This window comes from Phascolarctos cinereus, unplaced genomic scaffold (genome assembly GCF_003287225.1).
Source record: "Phascolarctos cinereus isolate Bilbo 61053 unplaced genomic scaffold, phaCin_HiC Scaffold_8;HRSCAF=390, whole genome shotgun sequence".
Lineage (NCBI taxonomy): Eukaryota > Metazoa > Chordata > Mammalia > Diprotodontia > Phascolarctidae > Phascolarctos > Phascolarctos cinereus.
This window is the reverse complement of record NW_027556291.1, coordinates 46,536,573-46,559,485: the sequence shown is the minus strand read 5'-3', so window position 1 is coordinate 46,559,485 and position 22,913 is coordinate 46,536,573. Positions and strand designations below refer to the sequence as shown.

Sequence of the window (22,913 nt, the reverse complement as noted above, 5' to 3'; positions counted from 1 at the left end):
CATCTATATGTTGATCTAAGAGTTTGAAAAATATTTTATATCCACTCTCACAAACTGAGGAAACTGAGGCTTCAAAATGAAATTACTTGGGTATCTAGTATCTAGTAAGCATATGCAGTGAGCAATTAAAGTAGGATTCAAACCCAATCTTCCTAACTCTAAGTCCAGGACTCTAGCTACTATGCTAAACTGCCCAAGAAGACCTTGGGCAAATCATTTAACCTCCTTGAACTTCAGTTTCCCTCTCTGCAAAATGAACCTAAGCTGAGTCTGAGTCTTGATTCTACCACTAAGTGGCAGTCTGTGAGACTTGGACAAGTCTGGGCCCTAGTTTCCTTGTCTAAAATATGTGTGGTGGACAAGATGGCCCCTGAGGTCCCTTTCTGCACTAAAGGCCTGTCTGTCTCATGAACACACTGCGCTTAATCCAACCTCCACACTTCTGTCACTTATTTGCCTCCTGAAATACCCTGCCCCTTCCTCTGTAAATTAGAAGTCTTCCCTATTTCCCATGTGCCCCAATATTTTCTCTTCACTTAGAACTTTTTTGCCCCTCTATAATGCACTTATTTTGAAATGTTATGTATCATAGCTAAATGTGTTAGTGTCTCCTTATTAGAGTGTAAACCAGAGGTGTCAAACATGCAGAGCTCAGGTCTTCCCCACTGTTTCCCCAAACCAGATTAGGGGCAGCTAGGTGGTACAGTGGATAGACCACCGGCCCTGAAGTCAGGAGAACCTGAGTGCAAATTTGGCCTCTTACCAAACACTTGACACTTATTAGTTGTGTGACCCTGGGCAAGTCACTTAACCCCCCAAAAGAAAAAAAATGTAATTGGGAAATATTTAACAATAAATAAAAATTACAATAAAACAGAAATATTAATTGGTGGCTTTCTAAGTCAACATAAGACCAGCAGGGATCCATCTCTATTTTAGTTTGACCCCACTGGCGTGAACAACATGAAGGCAGGAATTATATCCTTCTTACTTAAGTTTTTATCACCCCATGCCCAGTTTAGGGCTCTGCATACAAAAGGAACTTAATAAATTCTTCTTCATTTTATCTTTGAATTAACACATTTTTTCTCAACTTCTCATCTCCCACACACTTTAAGGAAAAACAAAACCCTTGCAAGAAATATACATAATCAAGCAAGACAAATTCCCACGCTGTTCATGTCCAAAAATTTACGCCTCGTTCTGCACTCTGAGTCTATCACCTCTCTGTGAAGAGTCAGGTAGCATAGTTCATTGTGAGTCCTTTGAGATCATGGTGGGCTATTACATTGGTCAGAGATTATAAGTCTCAAAAAACTGTCTTTACAATGTTGTTGCAGAATTTTTTCTCATTCTCTTTTTTAAAATTTTTTTATTTTTAGGCAATTGGGGTTAAGTGACTTGCCCAGGGTCATACAGCTAGTAAGTGTCAAGTGTTTGGTCTGAGGCCTGATTTGAACTGGGGTCATCCTGACTCCAGAGCTGGTGCGCTATCCACTGCACCACCTAGCTGTCCTTTGCTCTTCTCACTTCACTCCATATCAGTTCATACAAGTCTTTCCAGGATTCTCTGAACCCATCCCTTTAGTCATTTCTTATGGCACAATAGTATTCTGTTACATTCATATACCATAGCTCATTCAGCCATTCCCCAATTGATGGGCACCACCTTAGTTTCTAGATCTTTGCCACTACAAAAAGAGCTAATGTTAATGTTTTTGTATATATGGATCCTTTTCTTCTGTGTTGGATCATTTGGGAGTTATGTGTAGCCTCATAGAGGAAGTCAGAGAGCTGTGTCAATGGGCACATACAATCTAATGACTTTGGGGGCATAGTTTTATATTGCTTAACAACTGTTTCCAGGAAATCCCACTTCCACTAATAAGATCACAGGAATGTGGAGCTGAAGCTGCAAGGGACCTCATCCAACCCCTTCATTTTACAGAGGAAGAAACTGAGGCCCAAGAAGAGTTGAAGTGATTTCCCAGGGTTACAAAGAGGTTTAAATTTGAGATAATATTTGTAAAGTACTTAGCACAATGCCTGGCACATAGTATATGTATATGTATGGCACATAGTAGGCTCCCTCCCTAGAGCTGGAAGGGACCTCAGATGCTATTCTAGTCCAGCTGTTTCATTGTACATATAAGGAAACTGAGGTCCAAGAAGGTGTAGTCACTTGCCCAAGGTCACATATGGACTATAGGTCTTGACCTGGAAAGAACTTCAGATCTCATGTATTCCAACCATGACATTTTACAGAATAGGAAACTAAGGCCAAAAGTTCCGTATGTGAAGTGATTTGTCTAGGGTCACACATAGTATCAGAGATCTAGAGCAGAAAGGGACCTCAGAGGCCATCTAGTTCAACTCCTTCATTTTAAAAAGGAAGAAACTGAGGCCCAGGGAGGGCAAGGAACTTGTCCAAGATCCCACATTGGATCACAGAACTAGAGTTGGAAGGGACTTCAGAGGAGGAAATTGACCCACACATTGGGGCCGCCTTGCGGGTGTGCGCCTTGCATCCCAACCTAGACCGTGAGCCCTCTCCCAAGCACTAACAAGTTTTTGGTCCTGGTAGGTCACTACGTCGACCCGACACCTAAATGCAGCTAAAACCGATGCTCTGTCGTCAGTAAGTGCGTAAGTAGCTCGGCTGGCCCCGCCCCCCCGGCTCGCCGGAAACCACGACCCGGGAGGAGCTCGAAGCAACACTGACGGAAGAAAAAGAGGGGTCAGACGAGGGAGTTGGAGGGAATGGCCAGGAAGGAAAGGGGGCCCCAGAGCCCCCAAACCCTCAGCACTACCCACGAGAGTCTGACTCTACCCCTGCTTTTGCCCGTTCCCGGAGAGCGGAAGTGACGCGATCTAGAGGCGGGACCGGAAGCGGAAGCGACCGCTGCCCGGACCGGATGTAGCGTTGCACGGACTTCCGACTTCGGGCCCACGTGAGGATACCAGCTGCTCGCCAACATGAAGGGGAAGGCCCCTGAAGAGAGGTGAGACAGAACCTGGGCTTAGGCTGTCCGGGGCAGGGGTCGAGGGGGCCGAGTGTGCGCCCGGTCGAGGCGTGGGTTTCCCTTCCGGAGAGGGAGCGGGAGCCTCGGACGGCCGGGGGGTGCAGTGTGGGGTGCCCCTTGCCTTTCTCCCACACTTGCGATTTGTTCGGGTCACGATTGCTCTTCCTTGTTCCACCCTCAGGCTCCGAATCTGCGTCTTGGCCTCTCCTTCACGGTTTGGCCCCTTCCCTCCCGGCTGAGCCCACTGGGGCCCCTTTCCTCTACTCCCTTTCTCCTGTGCTGTTGTAACTGCCCAATCATCCCCCATCTCCAGAAGGCCTTCTCTGATCTCTCGATTCGGCAAGGACTCTCTCACTTCCCTCCGCTAACATAGCAGCTTGTTTTTACTTGTCTCATATGCTTATTTTCAAACGTTGTGTGTTACCGTTCTCTATTCTTACCGTAACTACATGCCTATCTGTGAGTTCAGTGGGACCAGGGGTTCTGTCTTATCTAAACTTTGTATTCCTCTCCTCCCCTCTGCCTGTGTGAGTGAACACAACAATGCCTTGCACATCGTAGGTACCTAATGAATGTCTGTTGAAAAACTTATTCGTCCTTCCATCAGTCAGTCATCAATGAATATTGATCAGGCACCTACCATCTGCCAGGCACTATGCTGGCACTCCCTGACTCTGCTCAATCCTTTATTCCCACTGACTCTCGTCAACGTTTAATACCTTAATTTTATATGCTATATGTTATTTTGCAGTTGCCTATATGATGTCACTTTGCGTGAGGTCATGGGATTTAGAGCAGGAAGGGACCTTAGAGATCTTTCAGTTCAACTCATTTTACAAACGAGGAAACTGAGGCCCACAGAGGTGAAGTGACTTGCCCAAGGATCGTAAGTGGCAGAGGCGTCAGTTGAGCCCAGGTCGTCTGATTCCAGATCCAGTGCCTTTTTCTGCAACAGGAAACTGCTGACCACTTGTCTCAATTTTCTGTCCTTTTGCCTAGAGCCTGAGAAGATGCCCTAGAAGAACTAGGAAGTATAGGACTGAGGGATGGAACTAAAACCAAAAAACTATAGTCACACAATTGTATGATACTCCTACTTAATGCTCCTCTCTTATAGAAGGTATTTGCTTTTGCAGATTTTTAAAGTTTTATTCAGTCTTCCAGGCTTATGTTAGGAGACAGTTTTGTTGGGCTTGAATTTGTTTGAGGAAGGAGGGATGTTATAGGTAGTGACATTTCTCTGTTGCCTTCTAGCAGCCTTCTGGCATTGAACCAACAGGAAGAAGTAGTGGATTTACTTAAAGACTACCCGCTGAGTGCCAGTGAAGATGAGGTGAGTGACCACTACCGAATTAAGACTCAAGAAAACCCCAGTGCAAAGGGGAGATAATCACTTATAACTCCCAAATGGAGTTATTCTTTCTGCTCTTGTGAAGCCAATTTGTCTTTGTAGAAATCATGGCACTGATAGCTTACCCACTCACCTTGTGGAGCCAGTCCCCAGAGGGGCCTCTGCATTCCTCCCTAAAGTTGAGTAATAAATTCCTGAAACACTCAAGCAAAGAAATATTTGGGTTTTTCCCTGTCTGCTCAAATCAAATCAGTAAATATTTATGGAGGACCTAATATGGTCTGGGCATTATGTAGAATATAAAGAAGTAGAAAACTTCTATTTGGGTTTTTCCCTGTCTGCTCAAATCAAATCAGTAAATATTTATGGAGGACCTAATATGGTCTGGGCATTATGTAGAATATAATTTTGCCCTCAAGAACCTTACGTTGAGGTAAGATCAGGGGAGTGCAATAAGATTAATATTTCTGCTCATCACAGAATCTCCCCATTGCCTTAACTTGAGTTTCTGCAGAGACTGCCATGATCATCTGACTATAAGGTGCTTATTGGATCCCTAACATATATGGTTGTTTCCAAATCCCTTACAATCCTTAACTATGAAGCAAATAATGGAAATAATCATTTCTCCCAGGAAAACTGAAATGTCACAGAACAACTGTATTGGTGATATGGAGTTTTCTTTTCCTAGGACAGGCCATCCTGGACCGTAGGATTTAGAGTTGGAAGGGACCTTAGAGGTCATGTAGTCCATCACCCTAATTTGACAGATGAGGAGTCTGGGGATCTGAAAGGGGAGAGCACTTGCCCAAAGTCACATCGTTAGTAAGTAGCACAGCCGGAAGTTAAACCCCCAGGAACTATGTGACTTACAATACATATCAGGGTGCCAGTACGTGTTATTACATGATGATGCCTTATGGTTACATAAGCACCTTTCCTACCAAAGCAGAGGTAAGACAGAGACATGGAACATGCCAGCAGATCTTGGAGGATTCATGGTCCTTCCTTTGGACGGGTGGCTTGGCAGTAATTCTTACCAGCCTTACTCATTGATCTCTCTCCGTCCAGTGTTAAGAGCTGATCTTTTTGTTTATGTTGAGATACCTACATGTTATTGGCCATCTGCTTACCCACACCTTGCAAACATTACACAGAATTGAGAGCTCACTCATGCACACCCTGTTCCCATATTGGCTTAAGCATCACTTCCCTCTGGACTGGGTAGTAACTCTTTGTATCTTTTTCTGTCTGAAGGAGGACAATGATGGAGAGAGGAAACATCAAAAGCTCCTGGAGACCATTGGTAGGCTGGATGGAAAGAACAGGTAACGTGCACCTGACTCTAGATGAATTTGAGCCAGCTTGATAAAGGCCTATGTCTAGAGCTGCGAGGGGCCTTAGAAGTCCAGGGCTTCTTAAACTTTTTCCACTTGCAACCCCTTTACTGCTTCTTAAACATCCTATGGGGTCGAGGCTCACAGTTTAAAGAAGCATTGATCTAGTCAAACCCATCAGCTTACAAAGAAGGAACCTGAAGGCTAGAGAGGGTTGTTGACTTGCCCAAGGTGGTCCTTATGCTTAAGCAAGTAATGGCACCAAGATTTGGACCCAGGGCCTCCAACTACAAATTCTGTACTTTTTCCACTGCATCTTACTTCTTAAGGCTCCTCCAATTATTCCTAGGATATCAAGCCATTATGCAAAGCTTTCAAGGATGGGAGGTCTAAAAGTCAAGATTAGCAAATGCCTAGCTGCCCTATAACCAAGTGAACCTCTGGTTGGGACTGTGCGTCAATTTTCATGTTCACATTCCTCTTATGTATCATTTTAGGCAGAGATTGGCCGAGCGGTCCGAGGCCAGTCTGCAGGTGTCCGAGTTCAGTGTCAGCACTGAAGGTAAGTCATCAGGAGAGCCAGTCATTGGGATACAGAAGCATGGGCTGCCCTGGTTCATCATTTGCAGCTCTGTTAGCCCTCATGTTGAGCATGGGCAGTGAGCACTTCCACATTCTTGCTTTTTCGCCAGTTGCCTTATGCAAAGGATGAGGTTTCCTTCAGAGATTTGGGGGCAGACAGCAACATGAGAAGCCCTGAAAGGACACTTGGAGATTGAGGGATAGAGTAACTGTAGGGAGATAAGATAGCCACTGCTAACAATAATAACAGCATTTATATTAAATGTATAAGGTTTGCAAAGCACTTTGCATGTTATCTCATTTGATCCTCACAAGAACAACCCTTGGAAGTAGCTGCTATTGTTATCCATATCTTATAGCTGAGGAAACTGAGGCAGATAGGTGAAGTGACTTGCCCAGGTTCACACAGCTAGTAAGTGTCTGCGACCAGGTTTGAACTCAGGTCTTCCTTACTCCAGGCTCCGCCCTCTATGCGCTGTGCCACCTAAGTGCCTCAGATCTATAGTTCACTAATATTTCCCCTCTACTTCCCACCCCCTTTCAGATTCATCCATCGATCACTGGCTTCTAAGTTAAAAGTGATGGATTTGGGGTATGGGTTGGACCTCCTCCCTCCCCCCATATCTCACCCTAGGCTATGTGGCTGGGCCTGCCTCTTCAATAGCTCTATATTTATTTACCCAGAGTAAATAACAGTTTGAGACAGGTGAGTAATAGCTAATACTCCTTTTCTTTCCTCACTGGATTTCCTCATTAGGGGCAAACCTAATGCCTAAGGACATTTTACTAGGTGTTAAAATGGGAAAGTGTGTCAGTTTGTTCAGTGTATTTGGAAAAGCAGTGCTTTTAGTCTGGCTAGGGTTTATGGTGAAAAGAATGGGAGGGAGTACTTGCTATGTGCCAGGCACTGTGTTAAGCACTTTCCACACATGCGATGTCATCTGATTGTCACTTTCTGGTAAGTGGGTTTTCCCCAGCCTCCCCGACTGTGTGGTCCCAGGAGCAGTCTCCTTCACCCCTTGCTTCCTCCCTCCCTCCCTGCCCCTCCTAAGAAGTTTGGTGCTTGTACAGGGACAGGGGAGAAGCTGGAACTGGCAGAGCTGCTGGCACCCATCAAGCCTTCCTCCTCGCTGGGCACTGTGAAGAAGCGGCTGAAGAAGGTCAAAAATAAGAAGACTGTGGAGTTACCCCTTAGCAAAGAGGAGAATGAACGGGTGAGTGATCTGGAAGATACCCCACATGGATAGAGGAAAGAATTGGGAGGGCAAGATGAGCTAATTTGATAGAAATAGAAAAGGCCCAAACCTGTAGAATCCCCTTGCAATAAAAAACACTAAGAAGAATCCAGATCAAGGCATTCCATTGTTTTTCATATTGAATGGGCCATGTGATCAGAAACCATTTTGCATAGAGGTTTGCCTAGATTCTATAAGTTTAACTGCTGAAAAATAGGAGGGTTGGCCCGTAAAACAAAAACAATTCAAAGAAGTCAGTTTCATTAACTTGATCCTTACCAAAGTGCATAGTTAGAGGCCTTGTACTAAAGATAGATCAGTTTTGATGGAATCATTGGGAATTGTGTTACCGAACAGGCTGAGTGCCTCTTGTCAACTGGGGTAGATTTAGGGTACATCTCAATTCCAGCTCCATTTCTGTTTCTTCATCTGGGAGTGGTGGCTCTCAGCCTCTGCTTCAGCAGTTTCATTAGGAAGAGGATGCTTTCATAGAGCCAGTCCAAATCAGACATTACCCAGAGAACTTGGCCCCAACCCCACCCCAGAACTTGAGGTGGCCAATAGTAACTCAGTGGATCAGTGATCTCATTGGTATGGATATTCTGCCAGTTCAGATTGCAACTCATCTATGGCCCCTTATTCTGTGTACATGTTGTCCTGTGATTTCTTTAAATCCTTCAGGAAGGATCATCTAGGGCTCCTAGAACCCTTCCTCTGGGTCTTAGAGCATTTTGTGGACATCAGTGCAACACACAGACAGACTGGCTATTTAAGTGAAAAAAAAATGTGCTTTAGAGCTCGGGCATCTGGCTCATGGGCAACATGTTGGACATTCAGGATCTCAGAGGAAGCTGGAGTCCTGGTCACATGATAAAAGCCAACTCCTGCCCTTCTGAGTCAATGATCAGATCCAAAAAGTTTTTTGACATTGAACTCCAGGCGCTTGGCTGCCTTGCATCTTTCAGATCCATAGGGAAGCTGCCTACAACAAAACCTCCCAAGACATGGACAAGTGGGACCCAGTAGTCTTGAAGAACCGGAGGGCCGCCCAGCTAGTCTTTCCTCTGGAGCAGGAGCAAGTACTAGATGCCCCTATTGAGGAGGTACTCGGGGCCTGGAAGGTACGTTTTTGGCACGAGGAGGAACCAAGCTTTTGCATCAGGGGAAGGAGGTGGCAGAGCTCCAGATGGCTGTGGTGGGTGCCTCATGGCCAAAATCCCATTGTAGAGAAGTAACAATAATAGCTGCCATTTCTCTAGCATTCCAGAGTGCTTTGCACCCGTTACCTCATCTGGCTCTTCCAACTGAGTCCCCCCCCCACCCCAAGTGAGCTCAGTCCTCCAGTGCATTGAATTGTGTCTATAAGGAAGGTGGGGGGCCATGTTGTCATCTGTGTTCTGTCACTAATATGGCAGCCATTGAACATAACTTTGAGAGATTTTTAAAGTTGCAGGAGTCTAGACTGATCCTCTTCATGTGCCAGATGCTGGGACTAGACCAGGGAAAGGTTTAGTGATGGCCTTTCCATCCTCTCTATGCACATGTCATCATTTTTCCAGGTGCTTCTCTGCAGACATCTGCCTTCAAAAACCACAAGTTAACATTACCTATGTCACTTTGTATTTTTATCTGTTTTGTTAAACATTTCCCAGTGATATTTTAATCTGATCCTAGTAGTTTGGGTGACAAATTTAACACCTCTGGTCTTCTGCAGGCCCAGCACTGGGGACATGATTTTCTTTTTTTGATCTTGTATCATAAGGGCACAGAAATTCAGTCACATTCAGAGCAATCTTAGGAAGCAGGGATTCCTTATTCCGAATTCTGCCTCTGGGGCATGTCCATATCAGAGCCCAAAGTTTGCTCACAGAACAGCCAAGAAGTAGCAGTAATAAGTGATATTTCTAGAGGGTTTTAGTTTGCAAAACACTTTACATGTATTAGGTCTTTTGAGTCTCACAACGACCCCAGGAGGCAGGTCCCAGAGACATTGCTGTCCCTATCTTACCGAGGAAGAAACTGAGGCTTAGACAGGTTAAGTGTTCTCAGCTGGAGAGTGTTAGAGGCAATGTGCTGCCTCATATGAAAGAAAGAAGTATTCTCCAATGGAACACCTGGTGGAAATGACTAAAACTGACAGGGTAGCTCTTTAAGAGTGTGGACCATAGAGACAGCTAAGTGGCGCAGTGGACAGAGCACCGGCCCTGAAGTTGGGAGGACCTGAGTCCCAAGTGCGACCTCAGACCATACACTTAACACTTACTAGCTGTGTGACCCTGGGAAAGTCACTTAACCCCAATTGCCTAAAAATTAAAAAAAAAAAAAAAGACTGCGGGCCATGGTAAACTGCATAGCAGCCAGTTCTTAGTCAGAGGCATGGAATTGAGGGTGGGACTAGGCCTGGAGCACCTGCAAATGTACATTGAAAGGCTGGTGTAGAGAAGAAAACATGGACCAGCTCATTGCAGTAACCCTCTTGTTGGCTGGTGTCACAGCCAAAGGGGGAATAATCAACAAATCAACATTTTGCAATCCTCCGTTGGTGAGAGGATGAGGATGTTACACAACAGAAAAAGGTGGTTGTCTGTGGAACGTGTGCTCTTACTTACTCTGCACACAGCATGGGCTCCAGAAACTTACATGGTGCCTGAGTACTAGAGCTGGCCCACACAAGCCATGAAAGCATTCACACCTTAAAATTCATTTTCAGGAGGCAAAATTGAGACACATTTTAAAAAAAGAGAATAATAACAGGCATTCCTGTTTGGCTCGGAGGTTTTGTGGGTTTGATTTTGTTTTTGTTTGTTTTGTTGTTTGTTTTTCCTTCCCCCCCCCCCCAAACTTAGAGCACTTTACCTACAGGATGGTTTAGGCCAGAGGTATCGAACACACACGTGCTAGTGCTGCCAAACTAGATTAAAATGTAATGGGGAAATATTCAACAAAATAAATAAAGATCCAGTCAAACATAAATAACATGACATTTTAAAACTAAGTCAATATGTGGCCCATAGGGATCTTTCTGGATAGGTTAGTGGCGCCTATTTCTATTAGAGGTTGACATCACTGGTTTAGGCCATCAGGGTGACCTCCAAGCTTCCTTTCTTAGACATTTCAATAGAGTGACAACTCTTGATCTCTTCATTGTAGCTGGTCAGACAAAAGGCACAAAACTGACACCGAACAGTTCTCAGAGGACTGTGAATCTTTAAAGTTGTACTCTATGGCCTTGGTCCTGTTTCCTAGAATTTTGCTTAACTTTTCTTTCTTTCTTTTTTTTTTTAAGCTGAAAATATAGGGAGATGATAGAAACCATTTTGTAGCTTTTCATTTGTCACGACTCCACAGCCACAATGTGGAGGGGTCCTTAAGGCTGGAAAGGACCTCAGAGGCCATCTAATCCAGCTCTCTCATTTTACAAAGGAAGAAACCCTCCTCTTTCTAGTCTTTGCCTTGGAGCTGAAAGGGACCTGAGGCCAGGGGGGTAAAGAGATGACACAGATAGTAAGTGATGGGTGGGATGGGAGCCCAGGTTGTCTCACTCAAAATCTGGCCTCTTTTCCCTCCCTTCCACACTGGGGTATTTAAGAAATGTGTCGTTGGCCGTGCCAGCACAATACAAGCCCTTACAGATCCTCTCATGCTAAGAGCACGGGCCCGTAGATGAACTGTGTGTCATGAAGTGAGGCGCAGCCCAGCTAAGTGCAGAAGAGGTGAAGAATTCTTTGGCTCCTAGTAATTCCCAAAGGCCATCTCTAGGTAGGCAGGGGTAGTACATTGTGAGCTGTGTCCGGAAAGGTTCCGTTTGTAGAGGTTTGACATCAAAGATTTGGCCCTGCCATCCGTGCACCTTTAGTCTTCAGAAAATTACGTTTTCTAGGTAGATGACGAAGAAGACTTGTTTCCAAATTTGCCTCGTCATTTATCGTTTTTATCATGATCGTGGCCAGTTCTTCCCACTAAGGAAAGCTGTGTGATTAAAGGGGAGGAGGATATATGTCTGAGGATTTAGGACTGCAGCCAGCCCATTGAGCCTCGTGAATCAGTGGCCATTTTTCCTAGCTGCTGCTGCAAGAGAAAGCAGATGGATTGACTCTGATGGTCCTAGGAGTTTGAACTGGAAGGGACCTTCGAGATCTTCCAGTCCAGCTCCTGGTATTGCAGCCCATGTGTTTCCTACATACAGAACCAAGTCATGGTGGGAAATGCACTGCGGAGTTTAGGGAATTGCAGGCAAAGTGAGGAAATGACTGGGGTTAAATTTGAACTGTCAGGAAACAGGCTAATTACACGAAGGTCATATTTTTGTTCAGGCAACGTCCTTTTGTGCTCAGGAAATTTAAAAAAGAAAAAACAACCCACTAGAACACAGCCGTTGGAGAGTGTGCCTAAAAATGCCTTGTTTTTCTCATTTGATCCCATCACAAGTGAACAATACAGAGCTGGGGAGTGACAATAGCCCATCACAAACATACGTCCACATGATTGGTAGCAGCTGGCTGTTCTGAAGTTTTGTTAATGGGTTTTGCCTCGAAGCTGTTAGCCAGATTTTCTTCCCTGCTTTACCATCAGCTGTAAAGAATGCTGATCTTAAAATCTAACCTTACCATCCCTCTAGAAAGTAAATTTAAAGGGAAACATAGACAACAATTGGGGGGGGGTGTCTTCCTCTGGGCCATAGAGAGCATTTTGTGGTGGGTTTGTGGTCATCTGGAGTATTGAGAGGAGCCATCTCTCTGTTAAAGCAAGAGGCAGGTGAGAAGCCATGGCAAGAACCCAGTTTGGGCAAGATCGAGAGGCTTCTATTTAACCTCTGACACTTAAAACTAGCTGTGAGTCTCTGTGGACCTGAGTTTTCTCCTCTGTTTTCAAACTGAGAAGGACCCTTGGAGACCAGCTAGTCCAGCCCACTTGTTTTACAGAGCAGAAAAGCAAGGGAAGCCGAAAGAACAGTAACTTGCCCAGAGTCAGGATTTGAACCTAGACGTTCTCGACTCTGAATTCAGGACCCTTTTCCCTATTCAGGTGCTGTGAGGAAAGCTTTTTGCTAAGCCTTAAATCGCTGTAGAATTGTGAGGCATGTGTGGTGTTGGAGGAAGTTGGCTAAATTCACTCCTTGATGGTGGCTCTGTGGTTTTCTGGGTCATGAGCAGCCCTGGCCCCTGAGGCTTCAGATCAGAATGAGGAGAACCCCCCCCACCCAGGGCTGTTTTACAGCTTCTGCTGCTCACCTTTAGCCCGGGGCAGCTAGCCTTGGCTAGCTTCCTAGCCTTTCTCCAGTGGCATGGAGCAGGTGGAGGTAGGAAGGAAAGGTGTGGGCACCTTACTCACATTTGCTGTGTCCTCTTGTGTTGTGAAGGCAAGAACTCCCCTGGAACAGGAAATTTTTAACCTCCTGCACAAAAACAAGCAGCCTCTGACCGACCCTTTATTGACACCCGTGGAAAAGGCCTCCCTGAAAGCCATGAGCCTGGAGGAGGTGAGTGCCTGGCTGCCGTGTCTCTCTCTCTCCCCAGCTTCCCTCCCGCTCCTTGGCAAGCATCTCCAGCATGTCCACACGGCAGCGCTGGGCTTACCATTCCTGTCCTTCATTGTAGGCCAAGCAGCGCCGAGCAGAGCTCCAGAAAGCCCGGGCCCTGCAGTCCTACTATGAGGCCAAGGCTCGAAGACAGAAGAAAATCAAAAGCAAAAAGTAAGACGAGGTCCCGGGGAGCTTAGGCTGTTTGGGGTTTTTCCATAGAGGGAAACAGCCTGGTTTATGCCCTGCCGTAAACCCCTAAAGGAAAATGCTGCCACTAGCCAGAGGCAGCACCATGCAGCAGCAGCAGTACTGGCTTTGGACACAGGGGACCTGGGTTCAATTCCAGCTTCTGTATGTGTGTGGGCAAATCATTTCTTCTCTATGCGCGTCAGTTTCCTTGTCTGGAAGATGAGGGGGTTGGGCTCAGTGATCTTTTGGATCTCACTATTTAGAACTAGAAAGAACCTTGGAGATCATCTTAATCCAACCCTCCTCACTTTTGAGAGGAGGAGACTGAGAGCCCAGAGAGGGAAAGTACTTGGCCAGTATCCCACTGGCGGGAGATTGTAAACAAGCTGGAAGCAACACCGAGTTCTCTGGCTCCAAACTCAGGCCTGTGGTAGAAGGGGCCATGTGCATGGGCAGAGGATTCTCCAGCCAGGTGATACTCCTTTTGAACTGCCCTGACCAATACCATTATCGGTTTGTTTGTTTTGTTTTGTTTCCCTTAAAAATCACCTTCTCTGGTTTTATCTGGGAGGGGTGAGCAATGTGTCATAAGCTGGTAGGATTTCTCAGTCCACCACCTTGAAGCCCTCCAGGTGTTGGCTCTTTCTCAGTCTTCTAGAAGCAATGGGCCGCCCCCACAGTCTGTCCCCACCCCTCACCAGCACCCTCCCGCAGGGCAACCCTAGGAGCTTGGAGGGCTGCCAGCAGTGAGATAAAGGGACCGTGATCCTGTTCAGAAGAGGGGCAGTACCCAAAGCTGGTTTTTGGGATGGGGCCCCACTTCATCATCACAGTGGCTCCTTCCTTTTGTGGCTCTCCTCCCCCAGGTTTCACAAAGTGCTAAAGAAAAGAAAGGCCAAGGAGGTTCTCAAGCAGTTTGAAAAATTGCAGAAGGTCAATCCCACCGCGGCCTTGGAAGAGCTGGAAAAAATGGAAAAGGCCAGGATGGAGGTAGGCTTCTCCTCTCCTCCTACTCTTGGGGCCCAGCATACTTTACCCAAACCACATAGACATCACTGTCTGTCCTTTCTCTCAGGAGCGAATGAGCCTCAAGCACCAGAACAGTGGGAAATGGGCCAAGTCAAAGGCTATTATGGCCAAGTATGACCTGGAGGTAAGTAAGCATCAGGGTGACCAGGAAGGTGGTGTGGGTGCTGGGGGTGGGGGGTTGAGTACAAGAGGACTGCTGAACAGAATCTAGAGGGGCAGGGATGGTGGCTGCTAAGGTATTGTCAGTTGGGGTAGGTGAGGTGGCTGATTTCACTTCTTGGAAACTCCAGAGAAGGTTGGGACTAGCTGACTTCTGGAGGCACTGCCAGCTTTAGAGTTAGGACTCTCCTCACGTCCCCTCCCACTTGTCTTTGTGACCCCATGGACCGGAGCCCTTCTATTCTCCACTCTCTCTCAAAGTCTGTCCTACTTTGAAAAAATGAAGGGACTGGATTAAGTGACCTCTGAGGTCCCTTCCAGCCCAGAGCTGCGACTCTGTGTCAGAGGCAGAGACCACGTCTGCTACTACTCTTGTAGCTATCATACACAATATCTGGTATTTCTGTCAGCTCTTTAGAGTTCGCAGAGTGCTTTACACACTTAAATTCATTCATTTGAGCTTTCCTGGGAGGTAGCTGCTAAGGCCTTATTATCTCCAGTTTATAGGTGGGGAAACAGAGGCAGACAGGGTCATACAGCTTGTCATCTGGGGCAGCTTCCTGACTCTAGGTCCATAATATCTTAGCACAATTGGGTTTCCAGGGCTAGTGAGTTGAGCAGGGGTCCAAATGGGGCTGGGAACCCTAGGATTGAGGCTCTCTCTCACCCTGTCTCTTTCAGGCCCGTAAGGCAATGCAGGAACAGTTGACCAAGAACAAAGAGCTGACCCAGAAACTTCAGGTGCCCTCTGACAGTGAGCATGATGAAGATGCTGAAGAAGACAGCACGCTCATCCCTGACATTGTGAATGAAGTGCAGATGAGCATCGATGGACCCAACCCCTGGATGCAGAAGAATCGTGGGATCAACACCCAGGCCTCTCACATCCAGAAGAAACCTGTTGCCGGTGAAGAGTCTGAGCCTGAGGAGGAGGAAAAGGCTGGGGCAGAGGAGGATGCTCTGCTGCAGGAAGTGGAAGAGAGGCGGTCCCTTTGGAAAGGGTCAGAGGTTAACCAGGGGTCACAGAAGCAGGGACTCAGAACAAAAGGTAAGCTGCCCTGAGAATTCTCTGGCGCCACAAGAATCATTTCTGTGTGGTCTCGCCCGTGGGGGAGAAATCCTTCACTTCCTGAAGAACAGGATCAGTATCCTCTTTTGTAAAATGGGGGCAGTAAAGCTTGCCTCACAGCATTGATGTCACAAGGGGCAGCAACATGTAAAACCTTATAGAGAGCCCTTTAGAGGTGGGCGCTGTGCTGACTTTATGGGGCAGGTTGTATCACTGAAGCAGCCCCTCCAGTGCCCCTCCCCCACCTTTCTTTTCAGCCCTCCCAGAAGGAGAAACCTGCTGAGTCCTGAGGTAACCAGTCCCTTCTATTTGGGCCAGCTCTGACTGCTGGGTCTTTGCTGGCATCAAGCCCACATCTGTCCCTGTGCACCATGCACACATTTGATGAATAAAAAAGCATCAGCTCTCATTCAGAATGCATGGCAGGGGGCAGCTAGGTGGCGCAGTGGATAGAGTGCTGGCCCTGGAGTCAAGAGGACCTGAGTACAAATCCAGCCTCAGACACAGAACACTTACTAGGTGTGTGACTCTGGGCAAGTCACTTAACCCCAAGTGCCTCTAAAAAAACCAAAACAAAACAAAAAAACCCCACCAAAACAACGCATGGCAGAAGCCCCTTCCTTAGCCACAGTTGTCTGCTTTTGGGCTTGTACCGAGCCATGTGATTTTAAAGGGAAGTGAGGTCACCAGTACTAAAGGTTTGGAGTGCCAGGAAGCCTGGTGTGTGACCTGAGGCCACTTAAGTTGCCCTTCCCCTGAGGCTTCTTAAAAACTGCTCCCCTACAACATCATGTTGCTGTAATGTCTGGTCTTGGCCCCAGGGCAGAGGTGAGAAAGTAGTTCCTTGCAAAGGGGAGAGACCGTGGGCATAGAATTTGCCTTTGCTATGAGACACCAATGTTCTGGTAGTTGGTTTCACTTACCTGTTTTCCTTGCTGCAAGGGAAGGCTTGTGTTGGTGATGGTGGATTGTATTTAATCCGGGAATGATTATGATGCTAAAAGGCATCTGTAAAACTTGATTTAAAAAACATTCTCCTCTAACTGAACATCAGGTCTTGGGTTCTGAGATAGAGGTTGGGGAGCTGAATTATCTCCAACAGAAATGAAATAGAACTCAGAGGGCAAGCCTTCTGAAAGCAGGTGCCTGCTCTCTTCCTGGCAATTAGAGCTGTCTGGAGCAAAAGGAACTGATGAGCTGAGAAGGCGGCACATTTCACTGGTGGCCTGAAAGCAATGGCAGGGGAACTGCTTGTCCAGATCTTGTAGTTCTCATTCATGCACTACGTGGTCTCTGAGTTCCTTTCAACCCTGAGGCAGCATGGTGGCCTTGTAGGTAGATTGTTTGGACTTGGGGTTAGGAAATCCTGCCTCAGCTACTTCCCAGCCCTGTGACCTTGGACAAGTAACTTCACCTGTCAGCCTCAGTTTCCTCATCTGTACAATGGCGATAATGATAGCACCTACCTCCTAAAGTTGTGAAGATCAAGCAAGATAACATTAAGCACTTACTTGGCAAACCTTAAAATGCTGTGTAAATGTTCACTGTTATTCTTACCTGCTAAAAGAAAAGTAATTGTTCCTTCTGATCAAAGTGAGCAATGGATGGATGGATGTCCAAAAGACAAGGCCTCACAGCTCCCAGTTTCCTCATCCCCAAAATCAAGGGTTGGACTAGATGGTCCCTTCCAACTGTCCCTTGCATCCCTCTTGGGGGATCTTGGGCAAACCCCTTTCCCTCACTTTCCATCTTCTCTAATATGAAGTGTTGGGCTAGATGGCCTCTGGGGTCTCTTCCAGCTCTGAAACTAGGGTGCCACTAGTAGCTAGACAGTCAGCTGTCTGCAGCCACTGTAGAAAATTCTGCCTCTAGTTTATCTGGGATGATTCCAATTTTGAAGTGAGCAGTATTGGTTCTGTTGGCCTTTGTAAACAGCAGAGCATAAATTAAAATGATCGCTATTCAGAGACCACCTATTTTTTGACCCCTGGGTCCTCCACGGGAGCAGGTTTCCCTGCCTAATTATCCAGTGAGTCATTGGTGAAGCTAAGACTAGAACCCAGGGGGAAGCTATGGTCCTTTTACTACAAGGCCCCTCTGCCTCCTTACTACTTGACAGGCAGTGGTTTGCAAACTGTCCCAGAAGTCCAGCATATGGACACTCCCCCATTTGAACTGGAAATGTCTTTCACAGAAGCCCTGTCACCCATGGGTGGTTAGCAGTTGTTCGGTGATGAGGCACCTTTCTGTGTCCCTTCCCTAACAACTGATTTTCTCTTTCTAGCACCCAAGAGGACGGAGGAGGACAAGGAGGTGTTAGCTGAGCTGAGAACTCTCTCTAAGCACATAAACAAGAAGGCCAAGAAAGTGAGGCAAGTTGGAAAACAGCATGTGAGCCCAGCTCCAGCTGCCCCCAAGGAGCCAAGCGTCCAGAGAGAGGAGCAGTCCTTGCTAGATGAGAGGCCAGAGAGAGTACAGACCATGGAGGACATAGAGAGTCTGGGCATGGAAGAAGTTAGCCAAGAACAGAAACAGCTTAGGCCTGGAGCAGAAAGGCGGCGGCAGCGGCGACAGCAGCATAATCATCCTGAGCAAAGGAGTCCTCCCAAGGTGAAACAGGAGCCCATGATTGATCTGCACACCATCATCACTGTGAAGACCCACAAGGCGAACTCGTCTTTATCATTCCCCACTATTGTAGATGAGGAGGTGAGTGGGGCTGGGCCCAGGGCCCTCATGGGGAGAAAATTGCTGGCTAAGAGGCTCTGCTGGCTGCTCAACCTCATCTAAGGCTCAGGGATGGCAGAGACTTTATGGAGGCCTTGCGGGGATCTGTGGCATCCCAAACCCTTCCTTCAAATTCAGTGGGTGCATGGCTTGACCGATGCCACCCAAGCTGGTTATTGAATCAGAGCTCAAACTAGTACAGTCTTTTTCAGAGAAGCCAACTAGTGACTTGCCTAGGGTCACTCAGGTTGTAGGTGTAGGGAACAGCTATGATTCTGTTCTGGGTGCATCCTTTTACTGTATCTATAGCATTGTCCAGGATGCTGGGGGGCTGGGCAGTGGGGGTGTTTAGAGGCCTGGCTGATCCCCAGATCCCCTCAAGACATTACCAACAGCAGCAATTGGAGCCCAGCCTGGCCAAGCAGAGCGCTCCTCCTCTTAGCTGTGAGGGGCTGAGGCAGTGTCTACTCCCCAATCCCCTAGGATTCCAAAACCTGGCTTCATGTGAGCTCTGTTAATCCAGTCCACCCAGCATTTATCAAGTGCCTCCTCTGTGCTAAGCTTTGTACCCTGTAAGTGCTGAGAATCTAAATACAACCTGGAAAAAATGATCTCTACCCTCAGGGAGCTTACATTCTACCAGGGGCAGGAGCTTTTAACCTGGACACTAGGAACTTGTTTATTTTTTCTAATATGTTGATAAGTATTTCGACGTAATTGTTTTCCTTTGTAATCTATATTTTATTTTATGCATTTAAAAACATGATTCTGAGTAGGGACTCATCCAGAGGCTTTACCAAGCTGCCCTAGGGGTCCATGACAAAGGTAAGGTTAAGAACCCCTGACCTAGGGGATAAAACAAAAAGCTAAGTGCATGTGCAGTCTTTTGAGGAAGAGGAAGTGAGATGGTACCTGAGCTTCCCCCTGCAGGAAGCCAGGGATTCTAAGAGGCAGAGGTGACCGGAAGGCATTCCAGGCTTAGGGGGGCAACCAGTACAAAGGCATGGGGATAGGAAGTGGAAGGTCAAAGTCAGAAAACAGCAACTTGGGCCGACGTGGTTGGTTTGGAGTCTGAAAAGGAAGGTAGGCTGTGGCCACATAGAGCCATCCAGCCCAGTGTTCCAGCCTGTCAAGATCTTCTGCAGTCCTGTCTCCCCAGCTTTATATCGTCACTGCTTACTACTCCCTGCTGTGTGACCTTAGTATTTGCCTGGGTGTCAGAGGAAGCGTTTGGCCTAGATGGCTCCCCTCCCTATGAAACCTGGGATGTTTGAGTGTTGCCAGAGGCTCGAAAGTATGGGCAGCAGCATCCATAGAAAGCTAGGACTCCTTAGTCAATGGAGTGGTTCCAATGCAGAGTGAATTGGAGCACGGGCCCAGAAGCCTTGGCCAGGGCCTGGGCCTGAGGACTCCACAGTGTATGGATTAGTGTTGGAAGCCTCTGGCCAACTCTAGGGTTTTGATCCTACTGAAGGCAAGGAGGCAAAGTGGATCCCCACCAGGAGGACTCCCCTGGAGTGTAGGGTCCTGCACCTAGTTTCTCCTTAGCCTCCCAGAGGTAAGAAAGGTGGGGAGGAAGCCCCTCAAGCCAGATCTGGTGAGGCAGGCCTTTTCCTCCGCCCAGTTTGCACACAGGACATTGTGCAGTACTTCCCCCAGGGGGCGCTGCAGTGTCACAACCTGGCACCCCAGGCGGTCCATGCTGCTTAGCAGTTGGCAACCTGCATTCCCATCTGCTTCTTGCTCTGGTCTCCCCCCAGGACTGTGACGAAGAGGTAACCCAAAAGCAGATAATAAAGGAGGCCTTTGCTGGGGACGATGTCATCGCCGACTTCCAGAAGGAGAAATGTGAAGCTGATAAAGCAAGCAAGCCAAAAGATATTGACCTGAGCCTGCCAGGCTGGGGACAGTGGGGTGGTCCGGGCCTGGTGATCAGTGCCAGGAAGAGACGCCGGTAAGCCCCAGCTGATTTATCTATGTTTCTAGAGCCCTTTCAAGTCCTCACAGCAGCTGTGGAAGGGAGGGAATACAGTTAATTGTTCTGCCCATTTTCTAGGTGGGGTTACTGAGCTTCAGAAGGGAGAGGATTCCGCAGCCAAAAGGAGCCGAATCCTCTTTCGCCTCTCAGGAGCCTCTGAGCCCTATCTGAACTGTGCTGGCTCAGGTGCTTATACCAGCCATCTTGTTTTCTGCTGCTCAGGTTTCTCATCAAAGCCCCTAAAGCTACTCCAAGGAAAGACAAGTGCTTGCCAAATGTGGTCATCAGCGAGAAGCGGAACATCCAGGCAGCAGCCCACCAGGTAGGGAGGTGGCTTCAGTAACAGGCCACTGTCCTGTGCCTGTCACAGAAGCCTTGGCTGCCTCACAGGCAAGCGGATCCGAATGTTTCTACCCCCCGCTGTACAGCTCAGTGCCATAGAGAGTATGCTAGCCAGCAGTGCACAGTCCAGAGAACATAGAGGGCTTGGAGGGAGCAGAGACCTGGGTTCAAATCCTGCCTCTGACACATAGTAGCTGTGTGTGGCCTGGGGCAGATCACTTGAGCTCTGGGAGCCCCAACATTTTGTACAGTATCTCCCTCCCAGGGGTTGTGATCAGAGTTATCTGGGTGTGTCCGTGCCAGGCACCATGCTAAGGGCTAGGGATAAAAAGAACCGCCAAGGACAGTCTTCCCTGTCTTCAAGGAGCTCAGAGTGTAATGGAGGAGAAAGCATGCCAACATCTGTGTATAGAGGTACATAGACTAGAGAGAGAGTGGAGATAATCTCAGAGGGAAGGCCCCAAAGTTAAGGGGACTAGAAAGGTGGAATTTTAGCTGGGACTGGAAGCCAGGAGGTGAGGGGGGGGCATTCTTGGCACAGGGTGGGGGGTGCCCCTGAGCAGCCAGGGAAAATGTTCAGTCAGACCCAGTGTCTTGTTCACAGAGCGGCTAAATGGAAAGGGGGTGAGCAGGCCGGGGATAGTGTCAGGTGTAAGAGGCCTGGGAAAATCCGAGGATTGAATGGGGTGGGGGAGGACAGAGTCACTAGATAACCTCTAAAGTCCCTTCCAGCTATAAATCTAGGAATCCCAAATATAGAAGCTGTTCACAGACCAAGTGGAGAGAATCCATGGAAGAGTAATCTCTACAAACTGTGCTTTATGGCAAGAGTTAGCCTGAGCCCAAGGAGTGTAGCTAATCAGTAGAAAGAGAAAATCATTGTTTTCATTTTATTCATAAGCCAGAGGTGCACACCCCTCAAAGCAATCAATTATTTTTCAAGGTGAAAAGTCCCTGCTGATTCCTTAAATATGAAAGTACTGTGTACTTTGGGATTGGGTCTTATATCTTGACCTGGATAAAAAGTATAAATTGGGCCCCTCCCTCCTCTCCCTCCCTCTTCCCCCTTCTCTCTTCCCCTCTTCTTCTCTCTCTCTCTCTCTCTCCCTCTCTCCATTTCTCCCCCTCTCTCCCCCTCTCTTCTCACTCTTGATCTTTCCCTTCCTCTCCTTTTGGTCTTCCATGGGTACACTTTAGAGAAACCTAAACAAAGTGCTATGTCAGCACTAAGAGGGAGTCAACTCCCTAACTGTCAGAGGCACCCGAGAAGGCTCCTACAAGAGGTTGCATTGGAGTTGGGTGTTCACAAGGGCCCACACCTAGTGTCAGAGCCAAAATTGGAACCCAGGTCTTCTGACTTTGAAGCTAGTGTTGTGTCTGCCAGTCACTCAGAAGATCATAGATTGAAAATCCAACACTTCATTTTATAGATGAAGAAACTGAAGCCCAAAGAAAGGGCTTGTCCAGACCATGCAGGCAAATAAGCAAGAAAGCTGGGTTTTGAACCCAGGTCCTTTGCTGCTAACTCCAAGGCCCTTTCCATTACACCCACACTGCCTTTCTACTATAGAATCCTGATGTGAGGCCATCCCTTGTGGCCCATGCTTTCCATGACCCACAATGTTGCCGAGATGCCTACTGTTCCTTCTCCAGCTTCACACCCTGCTGACACAGCCTAGAGCCATCCAGAGCTCTGGGACCCATGCCTGAGCTCCTTTCCCCTGTTCTGCAGGTGAATGTGCTTCCGTTCCCATTCACCCACCAGTATCAGTTTGAAGAGACCATCAAGACGCCAGTGGGCACCACTTGGAACACTCAGAGGGCCTTCCAGAAGCTGACTGCTCCCCGAGTGGTGACCAAGCCCGGCCACATCATTGAGCCCATAAAGGAGAAGGATGTTGAGTCCTCTTCTTCCCACTTGGGCCCTCCAACTCTGCAGAGGAAAGCCCAACAGCATGCCCACCATAGGAGGAGAAGGCTGAAGAAAGCCCCTTAAGTCCTATTGATGACCCCAGGACCAGGAGAACTTGGCATTGGGAAAAAGTGCCCTGGGTGTGGTGATGCCTCCTTCTGGAAATAAAGCAAACCTTCCATGTCAATGGAGTTCAGTGTATCTTGTCATTCTCCAGGCTCCTCCCTTCTCCTTTTACCATCAAACAGATCTCCTGAAGGTCTCCCAACTCCTGCTTGTGTACTGGGATCTCATTAGGTGGCCTAATGGGGACTGAGTTGGGCAAGAAAAATCAAGAGTGCAAAGGAGATTTAATAATACTTTCTGTCCATCTGGACAAAATTTTCACAGCCATTCTCTCAGACTCTTACGGGGGGGGGGGGCAGAAAAAACATCCCCATAGTATAGATGGCTTATCTG

At 47.5% G+C, this 22,913-nt stretch overlaps 1 protein-coding gene across 5 annotated transcripts; it reads left to right on the top strand.

The window, feature by feature from the left end:
* Positions 1–2,894: 2,894 nt before the first annotated feature.
* Positions 2,895–22,641, top strand: UTP14A (UTP14A small subunit processome component). 5 transcript variants are annotated; one of them, XM_020969839.2, is made up of 16 exons: positions 2,906–3,002; positions 4,023–4,143; positions 4,281–4,356; positions 5,632–5,702; positions 6,209–6,273; positions 7,365–7,507; positions 8,494–8,649; positions 12,888–13,007; positions 13,126–13,220; positions 14,105–14,228; positions 14,314–14,391; positions 15,108–15,474; positions 17,780–18,204; positions 19,983–20,176; positions 20,423–20,522; positions 22,275–22,641. In XM_020969839.2, exons 2-16 carry the CDS (start codon positions 4,124–4,126, stop codon positions 22,536–22,538), a joined length of 2,298 nt encoding a protein of 765 aa, XP_020825498.1. In that variant the 5' UTR covers positions 2,906–3,002; positions 4,023–4,123; the 3' UTR covers positions 22,539–22,641. The 5 variants fall into 5 exon arrangements, with proteins under 5 accessions (XP_020825495.1, XP_020825496.1, XP_020825498.1 ...); XM_020969838.2 differs by having other exon boundaries at positions 4,278–4,356; XM_020969836.1 differs by lacking the exon at positions 4,023–4,143 and having other exon boundaries at positions 2,895–3,002; positions 4,278–4,356.
* The last annotated feature ends 272 nt before the right edge of the window (positions 22,642–22,913 follow it).